The following is a 17,219-nucleotide window of genomic DNA, read 5'->3' on the forward strand; positions in this document are numbered from 1 at the left end:
TGATAGGCCGCGACTCCCGCGAGATGTTGGAATGGGAGGATTGATTGACGAAATGGCATCTATTGATTCAATATTTGGGCAGGCCGGGATGTCAAGCCGTGACCATCCTATGCCCGGAGGAACTCTACAAGGAACCAACTTATAGGTAAGGTCAGAAGGAACCAACAGAGAGCCCGCCCGATGAAACGTTGCCGCATCGCGAGATCAGAGACATTCTCCACGCGGCGGTGCAATGCGATGACGGGGTCAATTTGTGTGTATAGCCATGGCAACAGAAACAAAGTGTATGCCAGGACGAATTCAGCGGCGAGGGGGGGACGGAGAGTAAGTCATAGTGATACGGGGGTCTGCGGGTTCTTGTTTCGACACGAGGAGAGAAGGAAGAGAAGGGAGTCAGAAAAGTGAGGAAGAAGTCATGGATAAGGACTGAGGGTCATGCCCAGGGCCGTCAGTGAACCTGATCGCACTAGGCTCAGGACTCAACTACAGATAAGGTACCCAGAGCAGGACCTGTGGCTTTTCTCGCAGAAAGCATAAGTGATCCGAGCATGTCACGGTCAGTTTGTTGGCCTGGATTTGTAAACACATAGCAATTACTGGGTACTTGCTTGATAGATACCTAGGAAGAGTAGGTACCGTCTGTGCCCCTATATATTCATAATCTTTGCTCGCCAAGGTGACATTGCATTCTTCTTGTGATGGAGTACCTTGAACTTGCTTTTCTATAGCTCATTTTGACGCTAAATCTGTCCAACGAACCATGAATCAAAGATGGCTCCCGTCCGAAGTCAAAGTCTGTGATCCCCAACGCCAGCCCCTGAGTCTTGCCTTCCCCCCGTAACTTCCGGCAAAGTGAGGCGAAAGAACATTGAAGTTTGACAATGATGCGTGCCTTCTACCTCGAGAACCTAGGCCCACCAAGTAGTACCTAGTACCGTGAGCAATGCCTCAATAAGTACTAGTACGTACCCATACGCGAGAGAGACCCCGTCCGCTGCTTTCCTGGCACATTGGTAATGTCTTTCCCGCCATCGAAACCTAAGGTAGTACCTACCATAAGTGCAGCAACTCGGCCTTCTTCGTTCTCTCACCCTCGGCTGTCCTTTCACTTTGGAACGTGGCCACGAACTCATGACTCAGAAGTCAAAGAGTCCGCTGTGATCCTGAGATAGTCACAATCTTTGCTGAAGCCTTCGATTTGCAAGCAAGCTGTTCATAGATGGTAGTTCCTCCGCACTGGGGGCTCTTCACCAGACGGCTGTGTCTTGCAATATTTCGTCGTTTTATTAGTACCAATTGCCAGGAGTTTGCTTAGGGTGATCCTGATCTTGTCATTACCCCAGGGAATCCTTTTAAAGAAGGATATGGTCCGCGTTTCTGCTTTTGGTAACGCGCAACTTGAAGGACCTGTGTGGAATGTGACTGCGGCCACCGGTTCAAAATTATGCTCGCGATGGTCGAAGATTTGCCCCTTGAAAGGGAACAGGAACGTCAATGCAGGGTTGGTTGTGGGTTGAGAGTACGAGCTGTTCTACCTAGGTACACTTGGTGCTTCTCCTCCCAGGCCACGCCCAACGAGAGTTTGACCGTTGGTGGCTGACTCAACTGTCAGGGTAGCATGAAATTGAGTGGAGGTATCTAAACTGTGGTATATGAATCAGTACACTAAAGACATATCTCGAACCCGGAGCATGAAGGGAAGACTTACTCCAATAAACTCCATCCACAATGCGACCGTGAGACCGACTGAAAACAGGTAGTACCTCCTCCTCTCAATAGGGCCCGGCCTCTTGCCGTTTATCCAATTGATTTTAAATGATGGATGAAGGGCCAACCTCAACCCATGGACAATTGTCAGAGACAGGAGCTCACCCATTTGACAGAATGCTAGATCTGGCGGGCTGAAGAGACCAATCGAGTCCGGGACACCTAGCCATGCTTGAATTGACCAGAGCAGAGTCGGGATGCGCAAGATTAGCTGGATGAGAGGGCCAGAATTGCTAACTTTGGTGCTTGCGCAGTCCATAATTGATGCTGTATCCGATTCGTGGCTCTTGGATGGGATTAGGCGGTTTGTAAATTTCAAATTGGGAATAATGAGAAGCCCGTCACACTCACTTGAGGTATTGCTGAGCTGTATTAAAACTATACTATACCTACGCGGGTAGATTACTACTATATAAGCCATGCGGTCAGCGCGCTCTAACGAAAGGCAAAATTGACAGTTCAAGAACATAGCTTCACAGGGTACATGTATGTGACCTAGGTTTTGATGGTATTATTGGTATTAGACGGAGTGCGCGCGCCAACGACTAGTTGATCTCCTCATGGCGCACCATTGCGGTGGTGATCTGTGCGAAGACGGGGTGATCACATGCACCGCCACTAACATGTTACATGAACCATGGTGATCTCTGGCCCTGCAGTGCCGAGAGTCCGGGACTCCGGAGGCCCAGTCTCATGACGGGGCCCCATCCCCGTCCTTCTAGTCAGCGGGCCCCCGGCGGAATACGTATCGCGAAAAGACCAAGGTATTGGTTTTAACTTTTCAGTAATAAACGCAATAATAATATCAACAAGACAGTCCTGCAACGGATTGAACGGATGGATGGGGCTGCGTCGAAAGTACGTCCGGTTTCGGCCATCGGGCCATCTGTAGTACGGAGGTACGTATTATTAGTGCGCGTACTGTGAATACAGGGGTGATGCTACTGCAGGCCACAAAAGAAGCATCATTTACCACTCCAGAGTCCACTCGCATATTCGCACGTGTTCGCACGATCAACCATTCTCGAAGACGACGAGAAGCTTTCCACGAAGCTTGATCGCAACAATCGGTCCGGCTAGCCAATTCCAGGCAGTGGTGGCCTCACCCCCATTACCAATTTGCACGCAGGCTTGACCCTCACAGGTCCGTGTCCGCGACTCCTAATTATCACGGTAATGCCCATTGATATGAAATTTCGCGCAATCAGTTGTCAATTTGTTGTCGCATTGCATTGTGAGCTGGTCTAGTCTGGTAGGTGAGCGAGCGCTCAGGCTCCAGTCGCCTGTGGCGGCTGCATGAGCAACTGTCCATGTCCCCGCTTTTGGCAGCTTGGGCTTGGCACCTATTACTGCACTTGCACTATCACTTATCAGAGAACGACGTCTCTACGCATAGGACAAGAACGAGGTTGTCGCAACCATCGGATCGGCACGATAACTTATCGTTGCACGATTTGTATCATGTAATAAGGCTACCAATTCTAGGGGTTCTGCCTTGCGCCCAAGGTACGCACCCTGGCGATAGCGGAAGTGGGGAGAGCTTCAACGCATCGGAAGGACCTGACTCAGTTTGGCGGCTTTGTATGGGTTCGTTAACATTCGTCACTGCTGAGCAGGCAGCCTTGACAGGACAGAGCCATCGTACAGACCCTCAAGATCTCGTGATCATGAACAGTTAGGACAAAGGTGGGCCGACAACACTGTTCCACGCCGCTCCCACATGTTTAAGTAAGGAATCACTAACAAGTTGAGTTGTGCTCGGGGCGTGCATCAGTGCCTCGTCATTCAGCACTGGGATGTGATTAATACAGAGATAATGGCCAGACTGACCACGTCCGAGTACGCGTGGACTTGTCAAGTATTACAGCCCGCTGGGAGGAGAAATTCACTCAAAGCCAGAGGTCGCGCTGGGTCGTGCTGAGTGCACCGGAGTGCATCATTTCCTCGTGCTAATTAATTAGAAGCTGTTTGAGCGCAGAGGGCAGGGCGCACAGGGCGCAGCGTACCATACACACATGCATCATACCTGTCGTGCAAGCAACAACAAGTACCAATAACTCGGGGTTTCGGCCTCGACATGGCAATGCAGTTCTTCCGAATTGCTTCTGGTCTGCAGCAGCCAACTCAGACCGTTGTTAGGGTGCCTGCGCCTTTCCCTGAGGTCCAGTCATCTAGGGTTGGTTGATTGCACGGGTTGGTGGGAGACGGTGATAGTTAGTAGCCTAATAAAGTAAGCAGCAGCCTGGGCGGCGCCTGCAGAGCGCCGCCTGCAGTGGCCCTGGCCCATTCCGAGGTACAGGCATCTGCATGGTTGCGCCCGCCTCAGCTCAAGTACCTGCCCGACCTGACCAGGGATGCCTGGCTTCCATCTGGACTCGTCTTTCCTTCCATTTTCCTTCCACTGCAAGGTGGGCCAGATTCTCCAGGCGCTCAGCTAGGACCGGACTGGACTGGACTGGAGCCACCACGACAAGACGGGCGAGAGGGCCCAACTCAATTCCCTCCCCCCAATTTGTCCCAGCTTGTCTCCGGAGCCTCCTTGCCTTCGACTTTCCCAAACCTCCTCTTCGCCATTCCCGACGTCCTACTCACGCGTCTGGACCGCTGCCTCAAACCTGCACGATCTGCCGCACCGATACGATTCTACCCAGTCTCTGAGGCGACCCGCTGCGGCCGTGCCTTGCTTGGCTTTCACGATACTACACCACCACCACCACCACCACCACAACCACCACCAACAGCAACCGACCGCACTAGGCTTCAAGGGCGGACAACCACGACTTGTCGACACTGCCCGACCGGCGAGCGAACAGCGCGACTACCAAACTTGTAGAAGCGCAATGCCCGACATATAGTTTTCTCGAAAACAAAGGACCTAGCCTGCTCTTGTTACGATTCTGCACGTCGGCGCTGTGCTCACTAGCGACCCCATTGCGACAACAGACTCCGCGCCACATTCGCTCCTCTATCCACCAGACGACCATCATCATCAATCCTTGTGCCGGGCCGCCTCTAAACCGGCTGAATTGGCGATAAGATTCAATAGAAAGCTACGAGAAACTCTGTCGGCAGATACTGCCACGATCCTTCGATCAAGCGTACCATTGCCTCCGCACCTCGATCCGCCACCACCAACCTCTGCAGTTGCACAAGTTACAGCGGCGATCCAGTCGCGGGGCTGGTAGCTACCCGTCGACACAATGGACCCTCCTGCTTGCAATGTTATCTACGTCAACCGCGATGTTGGCCCCGGACGTCTTGTCCGTGCCACCGCGGAGGCGGTGGACAGCGATTGGCAAACCGACCAGGTGCGCCGAGATCTACAGCCGCTTCTGGAGGCATTCGGTGATGGTGTGTATCTGATCGGATAGTATCGCAATGCTCCAGCTGACCTTGCTTCTAGTCCATGTCTGTAGCTCTGGTGTAGAATGCTTAGACCGGTTACTCCAGCTTCACGATCGAGCGATGACCGACATGCAGCCTACTTTGATACTACTCGACATCCCGCCCCACGATCGCCTCCGAGAGCAGCAACGACCAAAAACGCGCTCGCGGTCACCGTCGCCAACTGGTTCGCTTCCACGTGAAGAGACACACGCACCTGATGAGGAGCTCTACGGTCTCAACCTGCTGCAAAAGCTGATCACGGAAGCACACCTCCGAAACATTGCAAAGCTCGTTGTTCCGATTCCCATTGTCAGCAACCACCTTTCTAACCACTCAGCCACGGCGCAACAAATGACGGATGGCACACGCGAGCACCATCCTGGTACCTCATCTGGTCTGGCCGCTAACCGCGGCATGATAAGAAAGTGCCTCGAGTTGGGGGCTGCCGATGTCATCATCAGTCCTTTGAGCGTGAGCTGTATATCGACGCTGGAGGTTTGCGCATACAGAGCGCAGCGCGATGCGGCCAAGGAGCATCAGGCGATGCTCGACATCAAGCGGGGCCGACAGCGCTCCTGGGTTGGCGTGAATGAGGAAAGACCTTTTTCGTACCTGCGTGAAGCGATGGTCTCCAACCTCATGAGAGGGATCTGTCGGCAGCAGTCGGAAGACGAGCTGCTGAGCAGCGTCCACGTAGCCGTGTCACAATCGCGGCAAGCTGAGGTGGCCCAGGCCGTGGCCAGCTGGCACTTTTCAGCGCACGCCTTCACCGACGATGAGCTCGTGGTGGCAGCCATGGTCATGTTCAAGCATGCACTCAGCATGCCGGGGCTGGAGAAGTGGCGGATAACGACAGGTAAGTTTATGCACTCTGCTCTGGGGGAGTGGAAAGGGGCTTGCCGCTGACTACCGGATCGTGCAGATCAGTTGATCAATTTCCTCACGGCCTGCCGAGGCGCTTACAATAACTTTGTACCGTATCACAACTTTCGCCATGTTGTCGACGTGTTGCAGGCCACCTTTAATTTCCTGGTCCATATCGGGTCACTCGCGCCGTATCCCACGTCGCCCCAGCAGCCAAGCGCTTCAGACCCGTCGACGAGGTCTCCCATGGGCGCGCTGATCACGTCATTCGAGGCCTTGACACTGCTCATCACCGCTATCGGCCATGATGTCGGCCATCCAGGTGTTAATAATGGTTTCCTGGTAACGCTGAATGCGCCACTCGCGCAGCTCTACAACGACCGTTCGGTCCTCGAGACCTTCCACTGCGCTGCGTACTCCCAGATTCTCCGCAGGTACTGGCCCGCCGCCTTTGAGGATGCCAAGATGCGGAATCTCATGATCAGCTCCATCCTGGCGACCGACATGGGCCTGCACTTTGACTACATGAAGAAGCTTGGCGACGCCCAGGAGAAGCTCCAGGAGAACAACACGACGGAAGGCTGGAACGGGAGGCAAATCGAGGACCACAAGGCTCTTGCGTGCTCTCTGCTGATCAAATGCGCCGATATCAGCAATGTGGTGAGTGATAACGTGACGGGCAACGATGACACTAGGGCTGACAAAGGTGGCAGGCTCGTCGGCATGACGCTGCGCAGCAGTGGATGCACATTCTGGCGGAAGAGTTCTCGCGACAGGCGTCGATGGAGAGCGAGCTCAACATTCCATCCTCCCTCATGGCCCCGCCCAAGAAGGACATGGCATCCTTGGCTCGCGCGCAGCTCAGCTTCATGAACCTGTTTGCCATACCGCTGTTCCAGGGTGTAGCAGACATCATGCCCGGGATGGTGTACACGGTCCACGAGCTTGAGACGAACAAGACTCTCTTTGAGGCGATTGTGGAGGAAGAAAAGACAAAGGAGCAGCAGGGCGAGGCGGCGCAGAGGCGGCTTCGCAAAGAGGGGACATTGTCACCGAGGAGCATGAGCTATGCTGTCGGGATGGAAGAGGCCAGCGCGGAGTCGTCGTCACAGGCTGACCAGCGACGTGACAGGATGATGGAGGGGATATCCGAGGTTCTCGCCGAGACGCCAACAGCGCTGGTCGACGACGAGCAGCGGCCCGAGGAAGCCCTTGCCCTTGATTCATCGCCAAGCCCGCCAACCCGGAAGCCCGCGCACTTTCCGCAGTCCCGGGAGGGGTATAAGGAGGTCAATGGCAAGATCTCGACGTTTGACGCCATGCGGCAACTGGCACAGATCAACCCGCTGGCCGGGCAGGAGCAGGACACCACGGGCAGGGCGGAAGAGCCGCAAGCTGCGCACAGCCGACAAAGGGTGAGCGAGACGACCGAGGGCAGCAGTTCCGTCGCGGGCCTCGCAGGGGACGCAGCGTCGCAGAACACGATGGGCACGGGGAAACTGCCCATGTCGCCGAGCACCAAGGGCACGAGCGTTGTCAGCAAGGAGTCCGTGGAGAGGCCGACGAGCGCTCCCGGGACGGAAGCGCGCAGGTCCGCCTCGGCGGGGGCGGGGGCAGGAGCCGGGGCAAGTCAGCTCGCGCATGGGAGATTTGGACAGTCACCGTCGACGGGGAGCTTGGGCAAGACGGAGGGCAAGGCTTTGAAGAAGAAGACGAGTCGATTCCGGATGAAGGACTTTTCCTTCTTCAAGCGAAGCAAGAGCTCGAATCAGACGCATCGAGGATCCGACACATCGACGATCACTACGACGACTTCTATGACGAACGACAACCAGGGCTGATTTAGAGCTTGGTGTCGAAGGCGGGTGATTATTCCGCATGAACGACATGATGAACAGGCGTTTGTACAACACATCCCGGGGGACGGGCGGCAGCAGATGGCGGGTGCCGACGTTATATTTGCGGAGGAAGAGGAAAGGCACATGCACATGTATAAAGCTCGGTGCGAGCAAGCAGCCAGCCAGCCTACTGCTGAGCGTGGATGGCACGGCATATCATGCGCGTGCTAGGCAGGCGTTTCAATTTTTTTTTGGGTGGACAGGAGTTTGCGGACCCGACTGTGATTTCTGAGCGGACAGCGAAAGGGAAGAAAGGACGGACGGACGGACGGATGGACGTATAGGTGCATGTGATTGATAGCCATTAGGTCGCGGTGAAGACAATGGGACAGACAGTCCGTGTTGGACGAAGCAGCCAGTCGTGCGTGCAGTGCTGAGCATTATGATTAGTCCAGGGATGTGGTGATGTCTGTTAGGTGAAGAGGCATGTCTGGCGAGCTGTGGCAAGCTCGCAAAGGTATTCTCGATTGGGCAACGCCCCTTTGTCGTGTGGGATATGGGGAGGGCGGGCGAGGAGGAGGTTAGGGCGCTGCTGTTGGCATTAGCTTGGCTTGGACTGTCTGGTGAGCTGATGAGACTAACTTAGTTAATTAGGATGGATCGACCTGCTTATTAAGAGTCCTTCCAGCCAGATGCTCAACATTCACTTGGACGATGAACTGGATGCCCCAGGTTCTGGATCTGGGTCGCATGTCGTCGCTTCCCCGCATTGAGGCGGCCAATCCCCCCGTCATGGATCCTGGAGCAGCACTGGCCACCCTCCCTCCCTCCCCATCAATTCCTCCATCTAATTGGCAAGCCATCCACTACTCACTCTGCCACCGAATGCCGTGCATGAGTAGTCGCCAATGTGGTGTCTCCTTTAGGAAGAAACGGCCCTGGCCCGGCCACTCGCCCCAAACCTCCTCCTCACGCGACGCGGGACGACGAGCGGGTGATGGATGGATACCGCGGTTTTCCGACCCCGGTGGATGATGTTGGCTGCTCAAGCTTGCCGTGGCCGCTTGTCAAGCAGGGACCCCGGCCTCTGGGCCCTTGTTGATGATCCGACTGTCCGACGCTGCTCATATTTGTCGTTCGCACAGCACTCACCTCTTTCAACATCATCATCACCACCACCATCACGCCTGCTCTCCTCTGTCGAGAAACATAACCCACCCATACGGTGGATTCCTACATCGCTCCTTGGCCAATCCACCCGCCTGCTTCTCATCTGAAGCTGGCGACTCCCAATCCCTCGCCTGACCTCTACCTGTCCCTCCACTCGTTCATCGTCCAGAGTAGCAGCAGCACCACCGGGCGCACGCACATGGCCGATATGGACGCTCTCCCCGGGGCCAAGCCAGTCCTCACGCGGATGCCCGCGCTGCCGCCCAGCGACTTCCTGACACCAGAGCAGTGGGAGGTCTTCTATGCCTTGATGGATGGCGCCCTGCCTGGCTTCACTTCCAAGTCGAGGGCGCCCCAGCTCGGCGAGGCGCACCACGTCGCCCTGCCCGATGCCGAGTTTGACAAGATCCTGGACGAAGCGTCCAAGTTCCTCCCTGAGGGCCAGACGCGCGAGGATCTCGCTGAGTTCCTCGCGGCGAGGCCCGCCTCGGAACAGGCCTTGAGGGACGACTGCCTGCGGACGCTGGACGTGAACCCTGCCAAGAACAAGCTCGGGCCTGTGATGGACATGCTCAAGTAAGACCAGACCTCCCTCTTCTGTTCCTCTCTCCCAATGCTGCCGAAGCTAACCCGACTTGCTACAGCACACGCCTTGGGAGTCTCTTGCTCACCGGGTACTGGTCGCCCGTGACGGCGCAGCCCGCCCACGTGCGCCACGCCATCATCAAGTCGTGGAGCACATCCTCGTTCCCCGTGCTGCGTGGCCTGGCCAAGACGGTGGCCAGTCTCGCGTTGAAGGCGGCCACCATGACAGACTCCAAGCTGTTCGCGCTGGCTGGGTACATGGACGCCCCGCGCGACTGGAAGAGCGTCGATGGGTTTCCTTACGACTTTCTCCAGATCCAACCCGGCAGCGACACGCACGTCATCGAGACGGACGTGGTCGTCGTCGGCACGGGACCGGGAGGTGGCGTGGCCGCCAAGAACCTCGCCGAGGCCGGACATCGCGTGCTCGTCGTCGAAAAGGGCTACTACTTTCCCCCATCCCAATTTCCCATGGACCAGACGTCGGGCCTTCACTACCTCTACGACAACGGCCAGCCGTACTTGACCGAGGACGGCAACACGTCCGTCCTGACGGGGAGCTCGTGGGGCGGTGGCGGCACCATCAACTGGAGCGTGTCCCTCCGGACGCAGGACTATGTCCGCCAGGAATGGGCCGACGACAAGGGCCTCCCCTTCTTCGCGACCAAGCAGTTTGACCAGTGCCTCGACCGCGTCTGGGACTTTGTCGGCGCCGGCACCGACGCCATCCGCCACAACTACAGGAACAATGTGCTCCTGCGCGGCTCCGAAAAGCTCGGCTGGCGCGCCCACCCCGTCGCCCAAAACACGGGCAACACGGAGCACTACTGCGGCCGGTGCACGCTGGGCTGCGGCTCCAACGAGAAAAAGGGGCCGGCCGCGTCCTGGCTGCCGGCGGCCGCCGAGCACGGCGCGGAGTTTATGGAGGGCTTCCACGTGGAGAGAGTGACCTTTGCCGAGGACGGCACCACCGCGACGGGTGTCATTGGCGACTGGACGTCCCGTGGTCCTGACGGCGACGTGTCCGCGCCGGAGGGCGACAGGGTGCGGAGGCGCGTGCAGATCAAGGCCAAGCGGGTGATTGTGTCGTGCGGCACGCTGCAGAGCCCCCTGCTCCTCAAGCGCAGCGGCATCGAGGTGAGAAGGTCTGGTGTCAGAGGAACAGCACTTACTGACTTCAAATTAGAACGAGCACGTCGGCAAGAACCTGCACCTGCACCCGGCCAACATGGTGTCGGCCACGTTCGCCGAGCCCCAAGAGGGCTGGGAGGGCGGCATCATCACGAGCTGCAACGACGAGTTTGAAAACCTGGACCAGCACGGCCACGGCGTCAAGATGGAGACGACGTGCATGGTCCCCTTTACGTGCCTGTCCTCGGTGCCCTGGACGAGCGGCCTCGACACCAAGCTCATGCTCGCCCGCTTCTCCCACCTGGCCTCCTTTGTCACCATTGTCCGCGACCGGGACACGGGCACCGTCTTCCCCGACCCGCGCACCGGTCTGCCCCGCCTCGCGTACGAGGTGTCCCCCTTTGACCGCGACCACGCCCTCCAGGGTATCGAGGGCATGGTCAAGATCTGCTACGTCCAGGGCGCCCTCGAGATCATGCCGTACATGCCCGGTCTCGCGCCTTTCCGGGTCGACGCGGAGGCACGCGCCGCGTTCGAGGAGGGCATGGCGCGCGGCGAGGTCAAGGACCCCGAATTCTCGGATCCGAAGCTCAAGGCCTGGCTCAAGGAGCTGTGGCGCCTCGGTCGCGCACAGCCCCTCGGCCCTGTCGCGTCGGCGCATCAGATGGGCACGTGCCGCATGGCCAAGGCCCCCGAGGAGGGCGTCGTCGATCCCAAGGGCAAGGTCTGGGGTCGCGAGGGGCTGTTTGTCGCGGACGCCAGTGTCTTCCCCAGCGCGAGTGGTGTCAATCCCATGGTCACCAACATGGCCATCTCGGATATGATCTCGAGGGGTGTGAGCGAGGGTCTTCGAGCGCAGGGGGGATTTGATAATGGCGTCGTGAGGCCTGTTCATAGTTGATTGGTTTTGAGTACCCTGTACGCGCGTATGTTTGGGGATAGCGCAAGCGGCAGCGTTGTAGTTTGGTTGTTTGACTTTCCAAGCTTTCACTTTTTTAGTATATTGATTTACCTGGGTATACTGAGCCCGTAGCAAACGTGTACAGATCTGCTTGACAGTGGTCACACAATGTGCTGGTCGTGCTCGGTCTACTGTCCGTGGCGACAGAACCCCTCTACTCACCGGCTGCCAGCTGTCCATGTCGATCGACACGATGTGCAAAGCACACTGGATGTGAAATCATTCGAACCCAAGGCGTTTTCCAACGTGCGCACCCCGCAAAATGCCATCTCACCGACATATTCATGCATCGTCATGTCATCAAGTGCCGTGACATATCCATGTCCGGCCCCGGAGGCTCCACTCTTCATTGTGGCAGGCGGCAGGCCTGCCGAGGCTAGCACAGCCACCCGGGCTCGCCGTGCCTGCAGCCTGATGGCAACCGAAATAGGGCCTGAAGCCACAGCAGACAAGCCACATGTCCTTGCATACTTCGTCTGGGTGAATACGTAAGTAAGTAAAAGTGATCAATTAGCCACTGTTTCTTTTACCCTAGCCTCCAGTCACGCACGATGCACGCCTCAGCTGTGCAAGGGTCTTGAAATGCTGTTTGCTGTCCCAACTCGGTAGAACGCCACATTGCCCGCCCGTCTCCAGTGGAGCCTCCCGTGGCGCTCCGCACCGTCCATCGGCCACGGGCACGGAGATTTTTGCACTTTGGGCAGATCTTGCACAGCCTGTTATTTTTGGAAACACCATGGACCCGGAAACATGGGACTTTCCATACGCCAGATATGGACATCTCGTGATGCAGATTTTCCACGTAGTATTCGCCACTGACGAGCAATCTCAGCTGCCACGAAGCAAGCGACGGTAGCCGCGCGGTCGCAAATCCATTGTCTCGTGACCACGACGGGACCCTGGGCCCTGGTCCTTGGCTCCAAGAACAAGTTTCACAACGTCATAGGCTTGGTCTACAAAGCCAAGGGGGAGGACGGCCGCTGGTAACACGTATGCAGAACAATTCAGACCGAGCTGCCAGGGGAAGCTCACGTGACTGCACTGGCCGATCAAGTGACTCCTGTTGGACTGCCACGCGGGAGTGCGGAGGAGGCGAAAATACAGGATCTCGAAATAGGAATCGCATAGTACCCCTTTTCGAGCCCTTGTGCATCGCTCGCCTTGAATATGCAATATGCACCACAGTAATTGCCGACTGGCAATGCTGGATCTTGTCCAAAAAGCGGGCGAGTGCTGCATGCTCTGGAATCTGATATCGCTAGAACTCTTGCATCCGCAGGTACCGATACTTTGGCACTGTGGCTGGTGGACACTGCTCTGGTGTTTTCAACCACAGAACATGCAAGGACGAGCTTCATATTGTAGGACAGAATGCCAGGTTGAAGTAGGCTTAGACATTGCGTCTCTACCAATATTCCGGTGACGAAACCGGCTCAACTGGACGCCTAGTTGGGGCTACACAGAACAGTCTGTTATACCTGGCGCAATCTGATATCGAGTCAGTCGAGCGCAACTGGCTGGCCCACAAGTCCACGACGAATCTAGGCCCTGTCTCTGCTGTGCCTTTGAACAATGATCAAACGGTACCATTCATCAATTCTTGCCTCGATGATTGGTCTTTAATCAGACGGCCCTGGCGAATAGTAGTACGCGTCCGAGGCTTCGAGGTTCGGCCGCACTCCTGGTCGGAGACCCACTCAACCACCCTTCAACACATTATGCGGCTGGCCAATGACCGTACAGAAGTGCCCTTTTCAACCTCACCTCATCCAAGGCGCTACTCGGACACATGCCATCCATAGGCTCTCGTCGCTTCCAGTCCTGTGAACATCTCTTGGGGTTCCATGTCCTCCTCATCCCCATTGTCTCACCATCCTCGGGGCGCCATCACACTTATCATTCAAATCCCGTCTCTCTGGGTCCTGCGATTTCCCAATCAGCATGGGAGACTTATACGTCGAGCTCGATCCCCAGACGGGTGTCAAGGACCGTCGACCGCGTGTGGAAGGCATCCACAGCATCATGTCCATACCAGGGACTCACTCAGGGGCAAGTGCCCGCCCCTAAAGGCGCAGGTTTGGCGGCTTCTTCCTTGGCCGGGAAAAGGGGGGGGGGGGGTATCCTGGCGACGGCAACGAGGAGTCGACGACACCCTCAAAGACGGAGCCGTAGGCCAGTGTGCGCGACCATCGGCAGCAGCACGCGCCTGTTTCACTTGTTCTGTGCTGACGCTGGAAACTTGATATATGACGGTCATCTGTTTCTCTCCATGGCCCTTTGAGACATGCACCGCGCGTCCATTTGTGCGTGCATGTACCTGTATAGACCATGAGCAGACGCGTGCAGTCATGTGGTATCAAAAGCTGTCCTCGGCTCGACACGCCTCAAAGACCGTGGTAATTTCAGTGCCGACGAATTGGCGTTGTAGCCGGTCCTCTGTATTAAGCAGCGTTGGTCACGATAAGCCCACAGACTTCTCCATTCTACGGCGTGCATGATACCAGGTGGCCTTTATTTGGGCGAGGTCCTATTCTATACGCTGACGCCTCGTATGACAAGCATGTGGTCGTTTCCAGAAGTCTGCATGGGCTGCAGGCCAATTTGCTGCTCGCAGAGGGTCTGTCTGCCGTCCCTGGTGGCTGCAAGACGATGCGGTACGATAGTACCAACCGGACAAAAGGCATGCATCATTCATCTGCAAGCTGTCTACCCCCGTGCGACCCTGCCCGTGAATCCCAGAGCCGCACATGAGTCCAAAGATTGATGAATGGTCGATTGCGTGGTGATCTAGGATGGTGACACTGCGGATGTCTCGGCCGTAGTCAGTCAATCTGTACGCAGACACATCAAAGGCTAAATAAGCGCCAACGGCAGCTCGGTCCAGCCCTCGTTTGGCCAAGTTGTCAGTAACACGAGCCTCGACCAGGGCTTGGTTCTGCCGCCATGACGATGATGGTGACGGCGGATCTGTGAATGCGCCAATGACCCCAGATTCAGGAGCGAAAGCAACTGACTCACATGACCTTGCCTGAGCAGAGCAGAGCAGACTGGAGTGACGGGAGACTGGATTGGAGGCAGGCGCGCGTACCGGTACGAGCGCAGGTACGAGCGGCTTGGTGCGGCAGCTGGAATCGGACAGTGTGGCGTACGTACGTACGAGCTCTGCAGCTTTCAGCTGCGCAGGCCTTCTTCCTCGCATGCACAGGGCAGATCCCTCATCATGCATGCAAGCACAGCCTCCAGAGTCCAGCAGCAGCAGAAGCGACATGCGCTAAGACAGCCATTATGCATGATGCATCGGCCGACTACCAAGTATTAGCCCTAGCCCAGAGCTGCCTGCTATAGCGCGCTGTCGGAGCGGGCCTCTGCTTGTAGAAGGCTAGAAGCTCCTCCACTTTTAGCGCTGGGCGGTGCCTGCTAGCGATCGAGTGCCTGTTGCTTCAACTTGCACAGCGCTGTGCCAGTGGGCCGCCACTGGGACCCGGGCCCCAGCTAAGGTACGGAGCGCCCCGGCCAGCCCATCGCAGGTATATCTCGGTGCGCTCCCGCCCTCCCATCCCCCCCTCTTCCTTTTTTGCTCCTCACCACGAGGTCCTCGTCCTTCTCTTCTCTCACGGGTTGCGGCAGCTTAGCAGGCGATCCCATATCACGTCAAGAATTCCCAATCACTGCTCTGCTCCGTCATCTCGCCTTTTCTTTTCCGTCATCTCATATCTATATCTCGTCGCCTCTGTCCGACACCGAACGAACCCCGCCTTTGGATATACCCTCACGCTTTCACGCTTCAACTTCTACGATACCGATACGATACGATACGATACCCCCAACTCACCATGCCCGTTCAATTACTGCCGGCTTCGGCTGCCGCTTTCGCACCCCGCGCCTCATCAGTCAATGTTGTCCTAGGATCCAAGGTTGAGCTCTGGTTGACGCAGACCCTCAAGCGCATCAACCGAGTCAAGCGCCCACTCAACAGCGTCCCTCAACATCAGCGCTGCTTGACAGAGACCTTGTCGTCGTCAAATGCCATTTGGACACTCGCTTCCCTCATGCTGCCTAAGCTCCCCGAGGCGGACACGCCGACCGACCCAGATGAGGCCATGTTCAGCCACCAGCTCATTCATGTCGAGGCCTACATTGTCCATGTCGACATGGTCTTGCGCAACGAAGTCGCCTACAAGCTCACCAAGGACACCATCGAGGCGCTTGTCGAGTACCACAAGGAGATCCACTGCGTCGACGCCAAAGCCAACACCCACGACTGGCCCGACAAGGACCAGCAGTGCAAGAAGCTCCACGAGGACTTCGTCCAGGCCATCAACAAGTTTGTCTACCGGACTCATGTGTCTGCGCTCGAAGGTCTCGAGGAGGAAGGTGCTGGCGAGCTCCTATGTGGAAAAAGCGACGAGGTCAAGATCCAGCTCGGGAATCTCATGAAGCCGCTCCTGCCCCCGCCTTCTCGCGCCGTCGACATTGTCCGCCAGCCTCCCCTGCTGCCCAGCTCGCCGGCCGCCAACATGTGGCCCCAGTCTTCTGTCAATGGTGGTGGTCTCCCTGCCGTGGATGCTTGGAGGATCTTGCCCTCGAGCCCAAGTGTGACCTCGACATCTGCCGATTCCAACACAAGCCCCATCTGGGCCAACATGGGAATGAGCGAGTGCCAGTTGCCGTCCCCCACGCACGCATACAGCCCGCCTCACACCACGGCTGGATTCTACTTCGGCTCACCACAGGTGACGGCTCCCATGCCCCCTCTCCCCCTCCCCAGCATGTTCGCACCAGCTCAATGTGGTGTGAGCGTGGGCATAGGGATGGGGATGGGCATGAACATGGGCGGCTTTGGCTGGGATCGCTACAACGACTTCGCGGCCATCATTTGACAACGACAACCGCCAGGCACGGAGGGTCACCTTCCCGTGGTCACCACCTCGCCCACATGACATTGTGCGACGCATGTTTCCCGGAGCGAACAACAAACCAATCGACTTGTACAGCGGCATAGAACCAGCATCATCCCATCGGCATACGTATCGGCGTTTATATCCATTTGCATCGGACCGGAGTTCAAATGATTCGACAGATATCCACCCTTCGCGACATCTCCGTTCATCGTTATTTCCTCTTTCTTTTATTGCTTTTTTTTCCGGCCTGCAACACAGCGAGCGTCTTTGTTTTTCTGGGGAGCATTTCCTGTTTTTTCGCCTCGGGGAAACATCACTTGGCTCCCCCGTCGCACACCAGCCGCTAGTTCGGCCTCTGGACTGTTCCTCTTCACGGCACCGTCATCGGCGCTAGATCCGGGGCCGGCCTCCCAACGCACACGCAACACGGCAGCGACGACGATACTCACAACAAGACGGCTTGCGACACATCTTTCTTTTACACTGTTTCACGGTTACATCATGGGTCAAAGATAAGAGGAATGCAGCAATGCGCACCGCTCGGCTAGTTCCGAGACAGAATCCGTTCAGGATGTCGATTCCCCAATCGCTATTTTCCTTGTCTGTCTTTTTCCT

The 17,219-nt window shown here is 56.8% G+C and overlaps 7 protein-coding genes across 7 annotated transcripts; 5 read left to right on the plus strand and 2 right to left on the minus strand.

The window, feature by feature from the left end:
- Positions 1 to 1,367: 1,367 nt before the first annotated feature.
- Positions 1,368 to 2,287, minus strand: F5Z01DRAFT_58041 (uncharacterized protein). Its single transcript, XM_046260721.1, has 2 exons — positions 1,709 to 2,287; positions 1,368 to 1,643 (listed from the first exon to the last, which is right to left on the minus strand). Exons 1-2 carry the CDS (start codon positions 2,234 to 2,236, stop codon positions 1,602 to 1,604), a joined length of 570 nt encoding a protein of 189 aa, XP_046118819.1. The 5' UTR covers positions 2,237 to 2,287; the 3' UTR covers positions 1,368 to 1,601.
- Positions 2,288 to 2,919: 632 nt separating this feature from the next.
- F5Z01DRAFT_58117 (uncharacterized protein) lies at positions 2,920 to 3,881 on the plus strand. Its single transcript, XM_046260723.1, has 3 exons — positions 2,920 to 3,273; positions 3,384 to 3,453; positions 3,520 to 3,881. Exons 1-3 carry the CDS (start codon positions 3,078 to 3,080, stop codon positions 3,686 to 3,688), a joined length of 435 nt encoding a protein of 144 aa, XP_046118820.1. The 5' UTR covers positions 2,920 to 3,077; the 3' UTR covers positions 3,689 to 3,881.
- A 981-nt stretch (positions 3,882 to 4,862) lies between these two features.
- Positions 4,863 to 7,978, plus strand: F5Z01DRAFT_58084 (putative high affinity cAMP phosphodiesterase). The gene is made up of 4 exons (XM_046260722.1): positions 4,863 to 5,118; positions 5,171 to 6,010; positions 6,077 to 6,678; positions 6,732 to 7,978. The coding sequence occupies exons 1-4, from the start codon at positions 4,968 to 4,970 to the stop codon at positions 7,857 to 7,859; spliced, it is 2,721 nt and encodes a 906-aa protein (XP_046118821.1). The 5' UTR covers positions 4,863 to 4,967; the 3' UTR covers positions 7,860 to 7,978.
- Positions 7,979 to 9,225: 1,247 nt separating this feature from the next.
- On the plus strand, positions 9,226 to 12,284 carry F5Z01DRAFT_635785 (uncharacterized protein; the record flags this gene model as incomplete). Its single annotated transcript, XM_046262175.1, has 5 exons — positions 9,226 to 9,602; positions 9,671 to 10,748; positions 10,798 to 11,622; positions 11,776 to 12,191; positions 12,239 to 12,284. 5 exons carry the CDS (start codon positions 9,226 to 9,228, stop codon positions 12,282 to 12,284), a joined length of 2,742 nt encoding a protein of 913 aa, XP_046118822.1.
- A 933-nt stretch (positions 12,285 to 13,217) lies between these two features.
- Positions 13,218 to 14,107, plus strand: F5Z01DRAFT_58161 (uncharacterized protein). The gene has a single exon (XM_046260724.1). The coding sequence runs from the start codon at positions 13,493 to 13,495 to the stop codon at positions 13,982 to 13,984; it is 492 nt and encodes a 163-aa protein (XP_046118823.1). The 5' UTR covers positions 13,218 to 13,492; the 3' UTR covers positions 13,985 to 14,107.
- F5Z01DRAFT_58430 (uncharacterized protein) lies at positions 14,108 to 15,349 on the minus strand. Its single transcript, XM_046260726.1, has one exon. The coding sequence runs from the start codon at positions 14,969 to 14,971 to the stop codon at positions 14,231 to 14,233; it is 741 nt and encodes a 246-aa protein (XP_046118824.1). The 5' UTR covers positions 14,972 to 15,349; the 3' UTR covers positions 14,108 to 14,230.
- F5Z01DRAFT_59258 (uncharacterized protein) lies at positions 15,254 to 16,596 on the plus strand. Its single transcript, XM_046260728.1, has one exon. The coding sequence runs from the start codon at positions 15,537 to 15,539 to the stop codon at positions 16,581 to 16,583; it is 1,047 nt and encodes a 348-aa protein (XP_046118825.1). The 5' UTR covers positions 15,254 to 15,536; the 3' UTR covers positions 16,584 to 16,596.
- The last annotated feature ends 623 nt before the right edge of the window (positions 16,597 to 17,219 follow it).

This window comes from Emericellopsis atlantica (assembly GCF_019669845.1).
Source record: "Emericellopsis atlantica unplaced genomic scaffold F5Z01scaffold_11, whole genome shotgun sequence".
Taxonomy (NCBI): Eukaryota; Fungi; Ascomycota; class Sordariomycetes; order Hypocreales; family Bionectriaceae; genus Emericellopsis; species Emericellopsis atlantica.